The following is a 21,682-nucleotide window of genomic DNA, read 5'->3' on the forward strand; positions in this document are numbered from 1 at the left end:
TGTGTGTGTGTGTGTGTGTGTGTGTGTGTGTGTGTGTAACAAATTAATTTTTTCCCTTATGCGGTATCATTGGATGATATTTCACTGGAGTTTTTGTTTGTCTTCCTCTGGATCAATTCAATATACTGTAAATTCAAATATAGGATAAATATTTGTCATCTAAATTTAGCATAGTTTGAACGTGATGAATGTATGTCTTTGTTCAACCTCATCTACTATGTAACATACAAACAATGTAAAATGGAAGGAAATACTTAAACAATACAGGGATAAGGGAATCCGATTAATAAACAAACCTCAGTAGAACTAAACCCCTGATTTGTATAGTGGGGAGAGACAGGTTTGAGGAGTAAATATAATCGCATACAGGGTTAAATGTATTTGTTAATGTATACATTAAGTTTCTCCAGGAAGGAGCAGAGTATTTACCACAAGAGCTAGTATACTATATCCCCACTCACCATTTGTGCAGAGAAGTACAGCCATGTAGTCCTGGAAGAATGAGTTTATATGGAGCAAAAGGCTTGGAGCGTGTCCTGTCAGAAAGCTAAACGTAATGTTTTCCCTGGAAACCACTGTATCTGCATAAATTGCAGAAGATGATGCATTTGAGTTCTTAGACACGGGATACGGCTCCTGGAACACGTACGTGACCGAGGTCCCAGCTTCAAACATGGCAGAAACTTCTATTAAAACAACACAAGGGAGAGACATTGCTAAAATAAAAGTTGTTAAACATGAACACTCAAAGGACACATTGTCTATTCATGAAATGCATATCATACTGGGCTACATGTCTGCCTTAAATACTGTGTTACTATTCACATCTGGCCACATGTGTGTAAGGCCCAAGTCGTTTTACTATTTATCCTGTTGCACACACATACGAGCAGAATTTGTTCCACCCAGTTTGTAGCCACACATCTCACCTTTCTTACAAGAAGGTCCTTCATAAGCTGAATTTCTACAATCACATGAATATCCATTGTGCTTCTCCACACATTTCCCACTGTTGTGACATAAGTTGCCATAGCTGCTGCAGTGCCCTGGACATCCTGGTCGGACACCGGGTGTAATTTTGGCCCGTTCTTCAAGATCAAGCATCTGCCCATTCATCTGCAGTGAACGGATACATCCCAAGTAACCTTTCTGTCTGGATGAAGTCCCTCCTACAGAGGGGAGAGAACTACATTTACTTTTTCCCTGCTATAACCTTTAACATAAACAATAACAGATTAATAAAAGCCAATAAAAGACTAATTTACTTGCTACATAAATATATGTAAATATGAATATATACAGTTGTGTGAAAAAGAAAGTACACCCTCTTTGAATTCTATGGTTTTAAATAACAGGACATAATAACAATCAGCTGTTCCTAAGCAGGTCTAAAAATGAGGTAAATACAACCTCAGATGAAAAACAACACATGACATATTACACTATGTCATGATTTATTTAACAAAAATAAAGCCAACATGGAGAAGCTATGTGTGAAAATCTAAGTACACCCTTAAATTAAGATGCTAAGTAGCAGACAGGTGCTGCTAATCAAATGCCCTTGATTAATTGATCATCAGCAAGTGTGACCACCTCTATAAAAGCCGAAGTTTTAGCAGTTTGCTGGTCTGGAGCATTCAGGTGTGTGTTAACACAATGCCAAGGAGGAAAGACATCAGCAATGATCTTAGAGAAGCAATTGTTGCTGCCGTTCAATCTGGGAAGGGTTATAAGGCCATTTCCAAACAATTTAAAGTCCATCATTCTACAGTGAGAAAGATTGTTCAAAAGTGGAAAACATTCAAGACAGTTGCCAATCTTCCCAGGAGTGGACATCCCAGCAAATTCACCCCAAGGTCAGACCGTGCAATGCTCAGAGAAATTGTAAAAAAAAACCAAGAGTTACATCTCACAATCTACAGGCCTCAGTTAGCATGTTAAATGTAAAAGTTCATGACAGTACAATTAGAAAAAGACTGAACAAGTATGGTTTGTTTGGAAGGGTTGCCAGGAGAAAGCATCTTCTCTCTAAAAATAACATGGCAGCATGGCTTAGGTTTTCAAAGTTGCATCTGAACAATCCACAAGACTTCTGGAACAACTCCTTTGGAAAGACGAGACCAAAGTGGAGATGTTTGGCATAATGCACAGCGCCACGGTTGGCGAAAACCAAACACAGCATATCAGCACAAACACCTCATACTAACTGTCAAGCACGGTGAAGGACGGGTGATGATTTGGGCTTGTTTTGCAGCCACAGGACCTGGGAACCTTGCAGTCATTGAGTCGACTATGAACTCCTCTTTATACCAAAGTATTCTAGAGTCAAATGTGAGGCCATCTATCCGACAGCTAAAGCTTGGCTGAAATTGGGTCATGCAACAGGACAATGATCCCAAGCACACCAGCAAATCTACAACAGAATGGCTGAAAAAGAAAAGAATCAAGGTGTTGCAATGGCCCAGTCGAAGTCCAGACCTCAACCCAATTGAAATGCTGTGGCTGGACCTTAAGAGAGCTGTGCATAAACAAATGCCCACAAACCTCAATGAACTGAAGCAACGTTGTAAAGAAGAGTGGGCCAAAATTCCTCCACAACGATGTGAGAGACTGATGAAGTCATATAGAAAACGATTACTTCAAGTTATTGCTGCTAAAGGTGGTTCTACAAGCTATTGAATCATAAGGTATACTTAGTTTTTCACACATAGATTCTCCATTTTGGCTTTATTTTTGTTAAATAAATCATGACACTGTGTAATATGTCATGTGTTGTTGTTCATCTGAGGTTGTATTCACCTAATTTTAAGACCTGCTAAGGAACAGATGATTGTTATTATGTCCCGATATGTAGAACCATAGAATTTAAAGAGGGTGTACTTTCTTTTTCACACAACTGTATATACACACACACACACACACACACAAACACACACACACACACACACACACACACACACACACACACACACACACACACACACACACACACACACACACACACACACACACACACTGTGCAAGGAAATATATAGTGCTGTACCCTTAACAAAAATAATAGATTACAAAAAGTGGAAGTCTTTCAATAATCAAAAGCAAATATATCTCGGACTATGGATTTTTTAAATACGTTTGGGAATATAGAGTACCCCCACTAAAGAATTCCAGAATTTAGCTTGTGATTGGTGGTCTAAATAATCGGCATGTTCAAATGTTTGCCATAGTTTATGTTAGCGTAACTTAGTTCATTATAATGAGTGTATAGATTTCACTCTACAATAAGTAACTCATGTATTATTTATTCTTACAACAAATTGCTAGATAGAAGGAAAGACCATGTCAATTGTATAGGAACTTCAAGCAGTTACTACCCTGAAATGTCTTGAGTGGTTTATTAACTGATCTGTATTTTGTTTGGCAGAGTTAAAACAACATGCTTTGCTTCACAAATTAAATTGCAAATGGGAAACTTCAATATAAATTTACACTTCACAGTGAACTACCTCAAGGGGAACATCACCTGGGGGAGTGTTAGGAAGAAATTACACCAGCCTTGTGAACTTGCCGCAGCTGTCATCTCAGCAGAATGAGCAATCTGTATAGAGCCATTATCACAGTTTCCTCCAGTTTACAGTAGTTTTCTATTTTTACACTTTTTACTTGTAGAGTATGCACTAATAATCAGAGGAATGCATAGATTGTCCACCTTGTTTCTCGTTTTTCCTAGGCCAGCCCTTGATTTATCTCCACCTACATCCCTCTCTTTCTCTTCCTCAGTCCTTCTCTTTCTTTCTACCAATATGCTTAAAACGTTTCCATCTCTGCCCACTCCTCTCTCTTCCTGGACCCATTTTTCTTTATCCCACAATCTCCTGTGCAATTCTCCTCCACTCGACCTTCCATTCTTTTACTCTCTCCAGTGCCTCTTCTTCTTTCTCCTGCTGTTTTCCTCACTCTCATTCCCCTCACCCCATACATGTTTTTACCATTGTCTTCCTATACCATATAATCTGTTATTGCTTTCATACTTCTGTACCCCCTTCTCAATCTCTCCCCGTCCCCAGCGAGGGTTAGAGAAGGGGCCCCGAAATCTCTATTACCTATTCTCTTCTCCGATCTTTCCATGACCTATCAGTTTTCGGTGATTACGGTCATTGCTCATCAGTTGTAACAAGTGCAGAGGGGACACAAAGTGCAGAGGGGACACAAGGAAGAGAAAATTCAAAGGTGTCGGTGTCTGCGTTCAACTTAAAGATATATGACACAAGACATTTCATGTTTCCATCCTTCTTTCTACCATTTTTCCTCTCTCTCTCTTTATTTAAGTGCATGAATCCCGGAGGCAATATTTGGCAGAATTAGTGGGAGGATCGGACACAGGCTCCGGTCCAGAGTCTGATTCAGACTTGCTGCAGGTTTCCCTCATCAACTCCTGCTATGTGCACTTTGCACAGCAACGAATCAGCACTCTGGTTTCTTTTTCAGCCTTTGCTGACTAGCAGTTCAGCGATTGGTTGATTCACCCTTGATATGCTCAGTCTTTGCTTCTGCAATTTGGCTGAGCATAACAGTTTGTACCATGTGAGGTTGTGCTGGTCGCAAGCACTCTGGTATCCCTTGAACTGCCTGTAAGGAATCCGCTCCGCAGTTTACTGGTTGCCTTACCTTGCAGACGTGTGCAGTCTTGGAGCACCTCTCCTGATGTTTGCTGCAGCCTGGATTCACTCACCAAAGCTATACACACTCCCTCTGGTATCTACTGCAGCTGTGCAGCCTATCACTGCAACCTAGACTTGCATTCATTCATTGGAGCAGTACCTTCACACCCCCCTCCGGGGATTGGCCCGCTGGCCTTTAAGTATTGTCTTCCCATAATGCTCCCTGCCGAGCATAGTCCTTCCTGGATGTCACTATCTGTTCTGCCACAAGCCCTCGCTTGTTCCTGTCTCTCATGCTGAAGCGGAGTATTCTCCTTGTTGTCTGCAGCTCCAGGTTTCCTAAGGCCGGCTGCTATATTCACGCAGCGGTCTGCTCCAGTCTCCTGTGTTGTAGCTGAGTACTCTTCTTGTTCACTTCAGCTCCTTGTTTCCTGTGACCGGCTGCTATATTCACGCAGCGGTCCACTCCTGTTCTCCTGTGCTGAAGCAGAGGTTTTCGTCCCTGCGTCCCTCAGCCTCCTGGATTCCTGCACTGAAGCGGATGTTTCGTCCCTGCGTTCTTCAGTCTCCTGGATTCCTGCACTGAAGCGGAGGTTTCCCTGTGTATCTTCAGCTTCCTGGTTCCTGGGGCCTACTCTTTCCCTAATCTAGAGAGGCCGTGTCCTGGTTCCTGCGCTGAGACAGAGGATTCCCTAGCCCGCTCAGGACTCTTGCGCTGTAGCACTGGTGCACCCGTGCAGCAAAGCGGTGTGATACTCTGGTCTGCCTACCATCTCCTGTGACCAGTACCATGGGCCATGGTCGTCGCTCGCGCAGAGGCCAACCCCGCGCTCCTAAGCTGAAGCGGGGCTCTCCTGACTACCTGTTGCCGAACTCTTGCCTGAACAATGTTTATCCTGATGTCTCCTGTCCTGACCCTGGCTTCTACAACGACGACGCTGTCTTCTCCAATCCTGATCCTGCGACATATGACTACGAACTGCGCAATCCGGATCAGCCTGCGCGGTTTCAGGTCGGTGCTTTTACAACCCCACCTCAGCCTCGCGGTCCGGTCCTGGTTTGTGGCGAGCAGAACCCTGACAGTATGCTCGGCCGCACAAACTCGGACCGCCCTGTGGTGAGGGTTGGTAAGTTTCTGTCTGAAAGCCTGTCCCAGCCTGTAAACCAGTCCCAGTGTGAATACCAATTTCTATGTGAGATAATACCCCTGATTGAAGATCTGATTGTGTTTGTAGGTTTAACCCCTTTGCAAAACAAATGCCGTAATGATCTCATGATGAAGGTTTACCGCCTCCGGGACTTAAAACAATCGCTGGCCGCTTGTATTTGCTTTCCTGGTTACCCTTTAACTTGGGAAAATGTGTACCCTTTAGAATTGGACGACGCCCAAAAGGAACTCTCTTCCCTGGCCTTGTCTTTAGACATTTATATAGCAAAAGAGGACCCTCTCCTCATGTTGGCTGATGCCCAAAAAACACTCCATATCCTTTCCATGACATTGGACATTTGCATAAAGGAACAGGATCCTCCCCTCGCCAGCTTCGCTGCCGCTTGGCTGTATCCCTGGTTTACCACAGATCCTTGCCCTGAGTGTATGCCCGGGTTCCCTGACACCAATGATATGTTTTCGTTAACCCCTGCCGATCAGTCCTGTGAGGTCCCCCTGGAGAATACATATGTTGCTCTACCCAGCCCTAATGTTCTTGTATCAGAGAATAAGTTCATTAGTTCTCCTATTTCTAGCTCAGAAGTCCTTTCTCTAGGTCTTGAGGGTTTTCCAGCTTTAACCCCTGCCGAGCAGTCCTGTGAGGTTCCCCTGGAGAATACATATGTTTCACTAGCCAACACTAAGGTTCTACTATCAGAGAATAAGTCCCTTTGTTCCCCTATTTCTAACTCCGAATCTGTCACTCCAGCTCTTGAGGGTTTTCCAGCTTTAAACTCTGCTAGGCAGTCCTGTGCGCTTTCCCCGTCAGAGAAAGAATCCCTAAGTTCTGTTCCCAGGGTCATTTCTGTATTAACCCCTGAGGGGCAGCTCTCTGAGTTTCCTTTGGTAAATCCCTGTTCTCTGTCAGCCATGGTCACGCCCCTAGCTTCAGAGGAGAGATTCCTGGTCTGTCCTAATACAGAGAGAAGATTACCTATGTTTTACTCTCAGGCATTGTCTGCATTAACCCCTGTAAATTCTTGCTGCCTCCAAGTTAATGCCTTCGTTTTAGCCTCAGAGAATGAGTCCACAAGTCAGACAGCAGAGGTTGCATTGAGGGATTCCCATAACCGTACGGAGTCCCTAGATATTCTTTGCTATAAATCCCCTGCTTCAGCTCAAGTTTCCGCAGTTTCGTCTCCGGAGACTTCGGCTAAAGTTCTGGTTCCTGATAAATGTATTCAGGAGTCAGGTTTTTCCCTAAGCTTGCTCGCAGAGTTCCTTCTCCCGGGTGTTTCACTGAACCAGCCTGTCGCCCACATAGCGGTGATCCCTGCTTCAGCGCATAGTTCCCACATTATGGAGTCTGCAGTAATTTCTGGTTTCCCAGACATTCTTTACCAAATAACTACTTCAGAGACCAGTACAGTTATGATTCACCCCCGTGTACTGTCTGAGTTCTCCTCCTCTTTAAGCTTAGGGTTAAAAGCATACAGTAGTCTGTATGTCCCTCCTGGGGTTCATATTATGTTCCCAGGAATGTATGCTGACGCACGGTTTTCTCCCCAAAGTGACGCTTTTTCATATAGATTAGTAAAAAGCTTGCACACTGTATCCCTTTTCGCTGAATTGTGTCTTACTAGTTTTGAGACTCTGAGAGGTAATGATTCTCCTTCTGATTCTGAAGCTCTTCCTACAAGGAGTATCCTGATTGGGGGTCCCCCTGATTTCTCTGTCCAGGCTAATTCTCCAGGGATCAGCATATCTGTGGTCACTTCCTTAGTACTGTCTGAGGTCACCATGCATATATTACAAGTCCTGGGGTTTAAATCTGAGCTATTTAGCTGTCATGCCTTTGCTGAAACCCAGTCCCTCAGTACTGTGTCTAAATATGCCCCAGCAAACATGGGGTTACTCTGGGAAGAAATGAAAACTCCTGTCTTAAAGGGTATTTTTTCTCACATGTCCAGCAAATCTAGAACCTCAGTAATTGTTTCTAAGTCACTTATCAATACATCTGATTTTTTCTCTAATCAAACCCAGACACCCTCACTATCGGTTAGGAGTCCTGTGATCAGAGATTTTGCACTAGAAAACACACCAATTCATGTTTTTGTCAGGTTAGGTACCCCTGTGGTTAGGGCCATTGCAGTTTCGGAAAAGACTCCTTGTACTCCTAAGGTGCCTGTCATTAAGAGTTTTCATAGTTCATACTTGCTGCTTGTTGATTCTCAGGGCCCTGTCACTGAGGTACAGACTTCAGCTTCTGATGTTAGCTTCCCTCCCACCACTACTCTGGCTCTGCCTTTTTCTCAAGCTACTGATTTAAAGATCCCAAGGACTATTCCTGATTCACTGACAATATTATCTCCCAATGAAGATTTCCCAGTATTGGAGAGCTCTACTGTTGTTTGCTTCTCTGCTCCTGCTAAACCATGGTTTTGTCCCTCGGAATTTTCGGTTGCCCCTGTTATTTCCTCTCAGTTGGAAATACTCTGTACGTATCCCAAGATTTCGGTCCCTATGCCTGGTTTACTGCTTGCCTTGTCACCTTCCATACCAATACCGGGAGATGCTTCCAACCAACCTATACCCTTACTAACTATTACCTGGGAGCCTTCTAGAGGACAAATTCCTCGCAAATCCCAGATGCAGTGGTCAGCCAAGACTTTTTCTGTTACAAAGTTCCTCCTGGTGTATTCGATCAACTATCAGGGCCGCTGATCCTAGAGTCCGGTTCATTTATTAAAGACTGGGCTTCCTGTAGGGGTTCTCCTGCCGTTTCTGCTCTGGAACCCTCTGGTTCTTCACAGCCCTGGATTTCCAAGTCATTTTGCGAGGCGAGCCATGTACCAAAGATGTTTCTTCCATCAATCTCATATCCTAGAACTGTACTCACCAAAGAACTGCTCGTTTACGGATGCCCTTTCCACCTAAAGAATTTTAGGAACAACTCAATGTCCCCAAGACCCATGGATGGTCCTGTCTGGCCGCAGTTCTCACCGGGGGGTGGGGGTACACTAAGGACTAACCACGAGTCTCTGGACCACGATCCTAGACGGTTCAGCAACAATTCCCGGTCCCCCAACTCTAGGTGTGCTCATGTTCGCCCGGAGGTCTCGCGTGAAGGGGGGGGGTACTGTAAGGAATCCGCTCCGCAGTTTACTGGTTGCCTTACCTTGCAGACGTGTGCAGTCCTGGAGCACCTCTCCTGATGTTTGCTGCAGCCTGGATTCACTCACCAAAGCTATACACACTCCCTCTGGTATCTACTGCAGCTGTGCAGCCTATCACTGCAACCTAGACTTGCATTCATTCATTGGAGCAGTACCTTCACACCCCCCTCCGGGGATTGGCCCGCTGGCCTTTAAGTATTGTCTTCCCATAATGCTCCCTGCCGAGCATAGTCCTTCCTGGATGTCACTATCTGTTCTGCCACAAGCCCTCGCTTGTTCCTGTCTCTCATGCTGAAGCGGAGTATTCTCCTTGTTGTCTGCAGCTCCAGGTTTCCTAAGGCCGGCTGCTATATTCACGCAGCGGTCTGCTCCAGTCTCCTGTGTTGTAGCTGAGTACTCTTCTTGTTCACTTCAGCTCCTTGTTTCCTGTGACCGGCTGCTATATTCACGCAGCGGTCCACTCCTGTTCTCCTGTGCTGAAGCAGAGGTTTTCGTCCCTGCGTCCCTCAGCCTCCTGGATTCCTGCACTGAAGCGGATGTTTCGTCCCTGCGTTCTTCAGTCTCCTGGATTCCTGCACTGAAGCGGAGGTTTCCCTGTGTATCTTCAGCTTCCTGGTTCCTGGGGCCTACTCTTTCCCTAATCTAGAGAGGCCGTGTCCTGGTTCCTGCGCTGAGACAGAGGATTCCCTAGCCCGCTCAGGACTCTTGCGCTGTAGCACTGGTGCACCCGTGCAGCAAAGCGGTGTGCTACTCTGGTCTGCCTACCATCTCCTGTGACCAGTACCATGGGCCATGGTCGTCGCTCGCGCAGAGGCCAACCCCGCGCTCCTAAGCTGAAGCGGGGCTCTCCTGACTACCTGTTGCTGAACTCTTGCCTGAACAATGTTTATCCTGATGTCTCCTGTCCTGACCCTGGCTTCTACAACGACGACGCTGTCTTCTCCAATCCTGATCCTGCGACATATGACTACGAACTGCGCAATCCGGATCAGCCTGCGCGGTCTCAGGTCGGTGCTTTTACAACCCCACCTCAGCCTCGCGGTCCGGTCCTGGTTTGTGGCGAGCAGAACCCTGACACTGCCTTGCCTGGCTGTGCTTTATCTTTCCTTGCAGCTCACCTGGACCCTTGCCATGGATTTTACCTACTACCTCCTGTCTCTCAACCTCGGCTTGGATACCTACTATGCTAACTTCTACTACCCTCGACCTGGGCTACGTGATGCCTACTACTCTCACCTCTCCAACCCTGACCTGGCTACCCACGACTACGCATCTGCATTCCGGACGCAACCTTGCGGCTTACGGTCAGTGTTTCTATATCCCCACCTCGGCCTCGCGGTTCAGTCCAGTTTGTGGCGAGCACCCGTTAAAATTAGCCAATATCAAATGTACTACTGAAAATGCACGGTGATAGCTTTGTACTGGAATAAGAAACTCAAGTATAATACCCTTCTCTTTAAAAAGCTGTGCCGCCTGGTGTTTTTGCCTATTTAGGGTAATAGTAGCCTCAGTATGCTCAGCTATAAAGTGTAGGTGTTTTGTAAGCTTGTTTAAATGTATTTTACATTTATTATGACATACTGTATGCTGGCGGGGTCAGCACAAGGTCAAGCTTATGGGGGGATAAAGGGCTACAAAGATGGTCCTTATCTGAGTTAAAGAACCATGCTTTCTATTTGAAATGCATACTGTTAAAGAAATGATGCTTAGTAAATCTGGCTTTCATTTAGAATGCGGTAAGTTAAACAGGGTTTCTTTATATTTGCTTTTATTGTGAGATAATATTGCTGGTACTATAAATGGGTAGCCTTGAAAGTGTGACTTCTGGTCAGCGTCATTTTTCTCATTTAAAATGAATGTTCCCGTATATATTGAAAAATGTATTTTATATCAAAACAAACATTGCAGAGAATAACCTCAAAAAAGATTGTTTCACATTGAGGCCAGCACAGTGGTCTCATTTTCCATTAGAAACAAAGCCACCTTGACATATCCCAATAACAGCTGGGTCATACATCTATATAATTCATTAGCAAGAGGTCTTTCCCATATGTTAGAACTTTGTAAATGCATGGAACTATTTGTACTTTCTCAAATAGAGTAAATGTTCAAGGATCATCTCCATGGTGTTGGATAAAGCCAAGTTTGTTGATAGGTACCAATTCATACCATCTGGAATATATATAGTAGGTTGCACCAGTCGCCACATATTGGCAATCTGGCAGGGGCCACACACAGAAAAGAATAGCACGGCAAATGAAAAATGACAATAATCTAAAGAAAAGTTGAGGGTTCAGGTGGTGGAAATACACAGAAATTATCATCACTGCTCACGATATATAGAGAAGCATATTTCATTTTTAACTATTATTAATTTGTCACTTAATCAATTGAGATAGTGCCACACAAAACCTATGGTGCACATGTAAATCTTTATATTAATATGTACTTCTGATTGCACAATGCAGATATATGTATCCCGTGACTCCTATGAAGAATCCTTACCTACATATAACTGACTGTTGAGCTGCAGACGAAAGCGCCCATCTGATGGACCATGTACAACCTTTCTTGGGAGGTTATCCACCATGAGAGATGTCTCTTTGATATTCCTCTCTGCCCTGACATAATGCCACTGATCATCATTGAAAGCTGTGGCTGATTGCAGAGAAACCTCCATTGGGCCATTCCCAACATCAAATGAAAATGTGACTCGGTAAGGAGCTGTAAAGTAAACAAAACAATCAATATCCCCTTTTACCTACTGATTTACAGTACAACTCATTTTGGGTAGGCATTTCTATTGGGGTGAAAATACATTTACTCATGCACATTACCAAATAATACTGGAAATAACCACCACCTGGGAAAATTGAAAATTCAGGATTTAGATACCGTTCCTAACTTATAACATTCATAAAGGCAACCGAATGTAACCAAGTGGCATTGTATGGACCTTAGGCACATTGAAGACACAGATGGAACTATTTTCCAGAGGTCAAGCTGCAAAATCGACATAATGTGAATACAAAGTTATCATGACAAACAACTAGTGGGAACAAAACAAATCGTGGAAATAGACAAAACATTTTTATTTTTTAATTTTTTAAACAGAGTCTAAAAAGCCTGACAGCAAATTAGGAAAAATTAAAAGTTGAAGAGCCTCATTCCATATACTCAGGAGTGGGCAAATGCACGGTTATTGACAAAAAAACATCCATTCACTTCAAAGGGAGTCTTTGTCTGATAATGGCTAATTTCAGGGTATAATTACGGAATTACGTAAATAGTTATATATAACAGTTTCTCCTGCAAAATATAGATGTTAGGCTCTCACAACCGTGAAGATGGTATCTAAGTATTAGAGAAATTAAGTTATGAGGCCTTTAATATATTTAGGTCGAGAATTTTTTATGTCAAAAGAGTCATAAAACTGTCACCCTGAGCTGATTTATGATAGGGGCAGGTTTTATGTGTGTTTCAATGCAGAAAGTCTGGGCATAAAGGTAGGCATGTTGGAATAGAAAATCAGAACTCAATAGAGGTGTGTTTGGGATCAGACACGTGAATTTTCATCTTTCTGCGCCAGTGACCTCTTTAGGAAGAACTTATGACTTGTGGTAATGTATAGGAAATTTTTTATCTTTTTATTTTAAGAAACTGTTCTGTATTTATTGTAATTGATCTTAGAATAATCTTTTTCTGTAATCTATAGTACTGTATTTTTATATAGATTAATACACCCTTTAATAAGTGATGCTTTGGGCTCTGAATGAACTGTTGCATGCTTTGCCGAGATGATTTTCACTTTTGGACACATTTTGCTACAATACATTTTTGTGTGTTAAGTGCATAGTTTTTCTTTAATAAAAAGGGACCCGAGACCCTGACAGATATATATAATTACATATTTTTCATATTTCTTGGGTTGGGTGATGGAAGTGGATAGATATGTTTGCAATAGAGTAAAGGGGTTAATATTAACTCATTGAATGTACCTTGCGCAGGAGAAAGGCGAGTTGGCTAGAGTAGCCATGTATATTAACCCTGGTTGCATATCTAAGTCACGTGCTCACCTGTGACAGATGGTATATGGGGACGAATTAAGGGGAGATATTGTTTATTTGAGGGACCTTTGAGAAGGTGAAAAATGGGCCAGTTGAGAGCTATATTAACCCTTGTCCCATATGCAGGTCATGTGCTCACAGGTGTGCCATATGTGACAACATACATCACTCAAAACAGAGGTCTGAAGAAATGAATACAGCACAAAAATGTAAGTGTCAAATGGTATGCAAGAGTCCAAATACAGCCAATGTTCGATCCTAACAAAGAGGACTTTAACATATCCTTTAACACTTACATCTGTGTGCTATATTCATTTCTTTAGACCTCTGGTTTGGGTGATATATATATATATATATATATATATATATATATATATATATATATTATAGATAGATATATCTATATGTGTATATATAGAGATCAGTGTATCTCGAAAGCTCGCACAAATAAAAGCATTTCATTAGCTACTGAACGGTATCGTCAATTCGTTTCTGATTATTAAGCTCGGCTAACACGGTACAGAAACCTCTACATCAATATATGTACTATATATATACCACCCTAGAAGAAGCCTTAGTGAGCGAAACGCGTTAGTGGGACTTTTATGCTGCTGGCCCTGTCTGCTGGCACTCTATTTGGACTTTATACCTGTTGTGCATACCCCCGGATGCAACCTTTTGATTGTGGCTATGTTTACCTGAGACTTCCGTGTCACTACCATCTCACAGAAGCTGAGTACCTTCCTATATCAATGTCTATCTGCAGGTTTCATACTGCTTTCAACTTTATGGGTCTCTCTCCTTTATATGTTCTCTTTTGACATCTGTGTTTGGGTCACTGAAGAACCTTCCAAATAATGTTTTTGATGTCATGTATATATGTATAGTTTCATGTCTATAGGTCTTCTTTATTAAGTGCCCCGCACACTGGTATAGCATGCCTGTTATTATCTACCATATTGTGTTTATTTATTTTCTTTAAAGGTTTATTATTTATTGTCCTTTATTGGCTCTTTGCTCAGTATCTCTTCAATACGACCGGCCGGTTGTAGATCACTATGGGTTCTTTGTCCCCATGGTGGTCACATTACTTGAGGTATTGATTATCTTATGGTTTATTTTTATATGGTAGTCTAGTTTTCCTTGGGGTTGTCCTATTTCAATTTATTCTACTTAGTCAGGCAGGGTTTCAGTCAGTTGTTTTTTGTTTTTCATCATATTTTGATTTAATAAATTACTATTATTATTTTGCATAATTTGTCTGAGTGCTTTTTAGAGGTTTCTTTTTCTGTATATATATATATATATATATATATATATATATATATATATATATATATATATATATATGCAAATATAGCTGTATGCTCATCTGCATGTCTTAGGCAGGTCTGCAACCCCGCCTTTCCCCATTATCACCCAGCATACAGCACTTCCACTGCAGCAAGGGATTCTGGGAAATGACATGCAAATGAGCACACAGTGTCACTTTTTGCCTCAATAACCATTTTTAACATGGTTATATATAAAACCAGCTCTAAACCAGCTTAGCCATTACAACCAACCTCACACTGATGATACCCATCAAGGTTGAAACATGTCTGTGAGTGGGTTTAATGGCTTTGCATCTCATCCCAGCCTCTGTCTAAAAGCTGTGTTTAAAACAGCATGCATTGGCTTGAGGATTTGCTTGTGTAATACGAGCTTGAGACAAAAGGTGGCACTGAGTGCTCATTTGCATGTCATTTCCCAGAATCCCTTGCTGCAGTGGAAGCGCTGTATGCTGGGCGATAATGGGGAAAGACAGGGTTGCAGACGTGTGTAAGACATGCAAATGAGCATACAGTAATATTTACAGTTGCTTTATGCTTTACTGTGGAGGATTTTTGTCACTTTTTTTAACCACCATTACCTTAATAGTTGTGGTGATTATATATATATATATATATATCTGTGCGCGCGTGTGAATGTTTGATGCATAATTGCTACATTAGCTAAGCAAATCTTTCTTCTGTGTGAGTAAATAAAAAGATCAGCATAGGGAGCATAAACGTATCTCCTTCTGCATTCAATGGGACTTAATGTGCTTCAATGCCTAAACACTTTAATAGATATACATAGTAAAAAAAGAAACTGTTCTGAAAAAAATAAATACAAAACAAAGGCAACATGTTCAATCCTCAGATAAATGTTCAATGGCACAGGGAAATGCAATTTGTGTATTTATTTCTGACATTTAAGAAAGGATTTCCTCAGAAACAAAATCTACTAAATGTACAGTAGGAAAAAAAACCGGGTAAGTGAAAAGTTCTTCCTCCCACGCAGAACAAAATCCGGAGATAAATAAGACCCTGCGCTATTTGTTAGATTGTGTTCATTATGATGTTATGCTGCTGAGAATTCTGAAAGGTTATTATTCAAATGTTTCAGAATTACTTTTTCATTGTGTTTACAACTTAAGCTTTGCCAGAATCATACTGATGTCAATTAAATCTAGAAAGATTTGCACTTAAGACACAGTCTCAGAAAGTATATGTCATTGTGTTGTACCAATTAAAGAAAAAACAAAAATAGTAACTTTAAAACTTTGAAAAACATGCCTTTTAAATGAACATGTATCCTATGGACTGATTACCTTCAAAAACTAAACATTAGTTATACTTTCAGATCCTGTCATTAGCTATTATCTCTTGTGAGATCATTTGAAGAATTAAGTTATGGGAGAAGTGAGAAGTTGCCAAAATTGCTTTTTCTACAGTTCACTCGAACTTTCCGAAGAGTGTGTGAGTGTGTGTGTGTGTGTGTGTGTGTGTGTGTGTGAGTATCGGACGTTTTCAACCGTGGGGATGCTTCATTAGTTGCAATAATGTTAGCTTCAGTGAGAGGAGAATGCATGTGACATACTGTTTCGCTCTGTATAACCTACACAATCTAGATGATAATCCATCACCATAGGGATTTAGAGTTTGTTTGGTATTGGAAATGTTTTCTCTAATTACTGGGTAACAGACAATGCACAATATTGGGCATACAGAAACTGATGGTGATTAAAGACAGTTAGTCAAACCCAGCTAGCTTGCATCAGTAGTAATGTTCTACATTACAATGTTCGAATCTAAGGGTAAGTTTTTTCCAGCACATCCCTATATGTACTTGTATGTGCTTATACCCTGACTTCCATGTGATTATATTACATTTGCTTTTAATAGCATTATATTATTTATTTCACATAACCTTTGACGGGAGGCATTCAGAACCCTCAATCTACTTCCTTTTTGTTCATATCATGACTTCTAAAGTGTATTTTATTCAGAAGAAGAACTACATCCCCATGTAACTTTATACCACTGAAATGTTTGAAAGTATAGCTGCCATTTTATAAACCAGGCTGGTACCAAACAATTGCAGTATCCTCTCTAGTATATGATCGATGTTAAAATGCTAGTACCAGCTTTTAAATAGTTTCAAACATCTCAAGACCTTCATAACAGTATTAGAGGTTGTGGTGAAATGAGAGCAAGAGATTGCATGTCTACAGTATATGTTTTAACTTAAATGCTCTTCCACACAGCATTTCTAGAGGCCATTAAAACCTCGTAAAAAGATATACCGACATTTTCTGAATGTTGGTTCAAACCAACAAAGGAAACCTCTACTGTAAGTTATCTTGGTGACTTTCAGTAAATGTGTTCGGTGTTCCGGTCCTCAGTTTGCATTCACATTGATGTTTACTGTATCAGAATCATGTCCTAGAGCAGTGGAGCTCAACGCCAGTCCTCAAGATCCCCCAACAGGTCAGGTTTTCAGGATATCCCTGTTTCAGCACATGTGGCTCAATCAGTGGCTCAGTCTTCGATTGAGCCCCATGTGCTGAAGCTGTGATATCCTGAAAACCTGACCTGTTCGGAGTCTTGAGGACTGGAGTAAAGCACCACTGTCCTAGAGAATGATACATTAACCACCAACAGAAGGCCGCTATGAAATATGGTGGTCTCAGCCAAACATATTGGATGTAACTAGTGTGTAAGTTCTTGCTCTAATCGTTAACCAAGGCAGCTTTCTCCGGGGAAAGGACGATATTTATTATGAGACTATGGGCCTTATTCAGAAAGCCTCGATAAGGCCCTTATCGAGCACTTATCGGCCAAAATGGGTACTCGTATTCAGATAACCTCGATAAGTGCTCGATAACGGCCTGTATCGACGCAAAATGTTATCGCTATCCGAAATTCGCCGACTGAGCAGTGATCAGCTGCTTATCGACCATTTTCAGAGGCTTGATAAACTCGCGCGATTCAGAGACCCGCGAGTTGGCTGTCGCGGCCTATCGCAGCCCATCGCAGCCCTAAAAGGCATTCTTCTCCACAAATCCAATTCACCACAAATTTTTTGGTCAATTGGTGGGGAGATGCCTCGATGAGCAGCGATGTGTCGGGACTTAGAAAAAATCAGGCCCCTTTCCTGACTCGGATTGATGCCGGGGGTCTCCGGCGCTGATAGCCATTAATATCAGCTCCGGACCCCCCCGGCATGCATCCGAGGCAGGAAACATGCATGTACAGCAACTTCATTACCTTAGCGGCTAACTGCTAAGGCAATGAAGGGGTTAAACACCCGTGCCAGGCTTACTGTAAGAAACATACAATACAATACAATACAGTGGCTAGCGAGGGTGGGTGAAGGGGGAATTTGGCCCTTAGTGGCTGTTTAGGCATTGCAGGGGGGTTGCAGGGGGGAGTTAACCACTTCATTACCTTAGAGGTTAATACCGCTAAGGTAATAAAGGGGTTAACCAAACTGCTACCCACCCACAAGGTCTAAACACCCATCCTTAGGGCTAATACCCCCTTCACCCATCCATGAGGCCTAAGCACACACCCCTGACTGACTATACCCACCCTATACCCATTGAGTAGTATAGTGGTACATCATACCCATATAATAATAATATGGGCATGATAAGCCTCTATAGCACTCAATGGGCACCCTAATTACAATAAATTAATACACAAGACACACAGTAATAAAACGTAACTAAACTCCAAAAAACCACACTTCACTAAATAAAAACAGTAGCCAGCTAATCCAATCAATAGAAGCAATTACAACATCAACAATGAATTAATTAAACCATTACCCAATCAAACCAATTAATCCCTAAACCAACTCAAAATGAATAGTAACACTAACCAATCCAAACAATGAATTACTCTAACATTAATGAATGTAACCATTAAAACTCAAAGAAATAAATTAAAACAATCTCTGAAGTAACCATAAAACATATTAGCTAACATAATATAACATTAAGTACAAGCGAACACCAATCGCAAACCTTTTATTACATTAAGCATGAACAAGCAAACAATCACATCCACATAATAAAATGCAATGAAAAGTATTAATAACAAGCGAGAAATGCCCCCCAAATATTGTCATAATAATGTATTAATCTGTAACCTATAGAGGTACAGATTAATATATTATCAGTCAATGTGCCTCCCCCAAAAAATCAGAAAACACATCCAAAGATTACGCCTGTAAAAAGAGACATTTACAAACATTGAATATATTACTTACCATTAGAAGCGGTGGCCCTCCGACTCCCGGGGAAACAGGAAGCTCACGTACCCTGAAGGCCTCCAACAGTATCCGATGCCATCCGCCATGAAGATCCGGCTCAGGTACCCCAATCTTCTTTTTTCTTTCTTTAATCACCTTCTTCTATCTTCATCTGTAACCATTTCTTGTTCTTCTTTATCTTCTTTCTTCATCTGTCAATCCAAAATACCCCATGTTAAATCCCAGCCGATGCTGTCTCGTCGGCTTCTTGGGCTCAAATGAGGCGTCACGGCCTTAAATATGGCTTGTGACGTCACATTTACCCTCAAAATGGTTAAAAGCCACCTGATTGGCTGTTAAAACCATTTTCCGACTTAAAATTTTTTTTTTGCCGTGACGTCACTTAAAGGGAATGATGCCAGCCAATCAGAATGGCTGTGCTTCATTTGCCTTTAAGATGAAGTCACGAAGCCGGCGTCAGATGGTTTTTCAGCCAATCAGATCGTGGGAACACATTCCACACTCTGATTGGCTGAACTACCTTGTGACACAGCGGCCATCTTGGATTTAGGGACGTCATGTTAAAGGGAAATTTAGCACAGCCATTCTGATTGGCTGGCATCATTCCCTTTAACATGACGTCACTAAATCCAAGATGGCCGCTGTGTCACAAGATAGCCGACGAGACAGCATCGGCTGGGATTTAAAATGGGGTATTTTGGATTGACAGATGAAGAAAGAAGATAAAGAAGAACAAGAAATGGTTACAGATGAAGATAGAAGAAGGTGATTAAAGAAAGAAAGAAGAAGATTGGGGTACCTGAGCCGGATCTTCATGGCGGATGGCATCATATGCTGTTGGAGGCCTTCAAGGTACGTGAGCTTTCTGTTACCCCGGGAGTCGGAGGGCCACCGCTTCTAATGGTAAGTAATATATTTAATGTTTGTAAATGTCTCTTTTTACAGGTTTAATCTTTGGATGTGTTTTTTGATTTTTTGGGGGAGGCACATTGACTGATAATATATTAATCGGTACCTCTTTAGGGTACAGATTAATACATTATGACAATATTTGGGGGGCATTTCTCGCTTGTTATTACTACTTCTCATTGCATTTTATTATGTGGATGTGATTATTTGCTTGTTCATGCTTAATGTAATAAAAGGTTTGCGATTGGTGTTCGCTTGTACTTAATGTTATATTATGTTAGCTAATATGTTTTATGGTTACTTCAGAGATTGTTTTAATTTATTTCTTTGAGTTTTAATGGTTACATTCATTAATGTTGGAGTAATTCATTGTTTGGATTGGTTAGTGTTACTATTCATTTTGAGTTGGTTTAGGAATTAATTGGTTTGATTGGGTAATGGTTGAATTAATTCATTGTTGATGTTGTAATTGCTTCTATTGATTGGATTAGCTGGCTACTGTTTTTATTTAGTGAAGTGTGTTTTTTTGGAGTTTAGTTACGTTTTATTACTGTGTGTCTTGTGTATTAATTTATTGTCATTAGGGTGCCCATTGAGTGCTATAGAGGCTTATCATGCCCATATTATTATTATATGGGTATGATGTACTACTATACTACTCAATGTGTTACAGTGTGGGTATAGTCAGTCAGGGTGGGTGCTTAGGCCTCCCGGGTTGGTATCGGGTCAGGGTGTGTTAACCCCTTAATGACTATAGCGGTTAGTAACCGCTAAGGTGATTAAGGGGTTAGGGGCCATTAGAATGTCTTTATTATGTATATATGCTTTCTTGCTACGGAGGACAAAGGGACCTGCTGTTGTGGTAAGTATAACTGTATTTATTTACTTTATTTTTGTATGCTAATGCAGTGATTAATAATGGGCAAATAATCTATTATCCATATCTGGATAATAGTTATTTTGCCCATTACTGTACTGTATGGGTTTGGGCGGAAGCGGGGGGGGGGGGGGGGGGAGCGTGTATTAATGTTTATTACAATATTTATTCATATACATTTCTTTCATAGTGTAGAGGTGCATGGGGTCTCAGGAGCTGAACCACGTTGGTTTTATGTCCGGGGACCCCCTGCTTCCCAAGATACAGGCCCCACTATGGGGTGCCGGTATCTCTCTGCACTGAAATGTCCCGCGTCACGTGACCGGGACATTTCCTTACATAGGAGATACCGGCACCCCATAAAGGGGCCTGTATCTCGGGAAGCAGGGATACCCTCTGCACCTCTACACTATTAAAGAAATGTATATTTAAATAAATAATTTTCGGGCGACATTTCAGCTGCAGCAGAAATGAATCGCCGGTTTAGGCCTTTTCAGGGGCTCGATGCTGTCGCTGGCAGCAACTCGCCCGTTTTGGGCATTTTGCTATCACTGGTAATTGAGCCTTTCTGAATACCGTGATAGCAACGCCCAAAAAACAGTCATTTTAAATTCCCTGGCGATTTTTTTTATCAACCGTCTCTGAATAAGGCCCAATGCATCTGTTAATTGGCCAGTTCCCTTCCGGGCAACTTATCTGTGGACCTTTCTTTCTAAAAGGCTTTAAGGCAAGAAATTCCATCTGTGTGCTAGACGTAAAACAAAATATTGCTAATGAGAAGCTAAAGATAAAAAAGATGAATTACAAGTGCCTTAACTTTTAGCGATTTAACAACTTTTATTTTATTTTTTCATTTCCAAAAAAGTGCAATCAGCAATTATATTTGTCATTTATAGCTGTTTGTTTTATTTAAAATTTTATCACCACAAAGATGAAAAAACAATTGAATTGGTCTTTGATGGGCAATTAACATTATATCAAACCTCATTACAAAGTGATTAGCTAACATGAAATGTATCATTTGTTTAATGACTCCAAGGGCCCTTAGGCTCACTTTTATTACATTTATTGCTGAAGTTATTATAATTAAATATTGGCAGTAACGTTGTATTTTAGCAGGCAAAAACTCTCACTTGTCCAGACAGAAGACAACAAATGACTGGATAAGTAGGATAACTACTGTATTTACCAAATGATTATTTCCAATGCTAGCATTTATCACCACTTAGATCCTTCCTCTTTAATCATTGTGGTCAGGATTTACC

General features: G+C 41.5%; 1 protein-coding gene across 2 annotated transcripts in view; it reads right to left on the reverse strand.

Moving 5' to 3' along the window:
* Positions 1 to 21,682, reverse strand: part of CNTNAP5 (contactin associated protein family member 5) — a 401,478-nt gene that overhangs the window by 60,647 nt on the left and 319,149 nt on the right. For both annotated transcript variants that reach the window (XM_075609766.1, XM_075609767.1), the window contains 3 exons: positions 11,487 to 11,705; positions 930 to 1,169; positions 462 to 686 (listed from right to left, as the gene is read on the reverse strand). In XM_075609766.1, coding sequence (XP_075465881.1) covers positions 462 to 686; positions 930 to 1,169; positions 11,487 to 11,705 — 684 coding nt within the window. The remainder of the gene's footprint in view (positions 1 to 461; positions 687 to 929; positions 1,170 to 11,486; positions 11,706 to 21,682) is intronic.

Source organism: Ascaphus truei, chromosome 7, assembly GCF_040206685.1.
Source record: "Ascaphus truei isolate aAscTru1 chromosome 7, aAscTru1.hap1, whole genome shotgun sequence".
Lineage (NCBI taxonomy): Eukaryota > Metazoa > Chordata > Amphibia > Anura > Ascaphidae > Ascaphus > Ascaphus truei.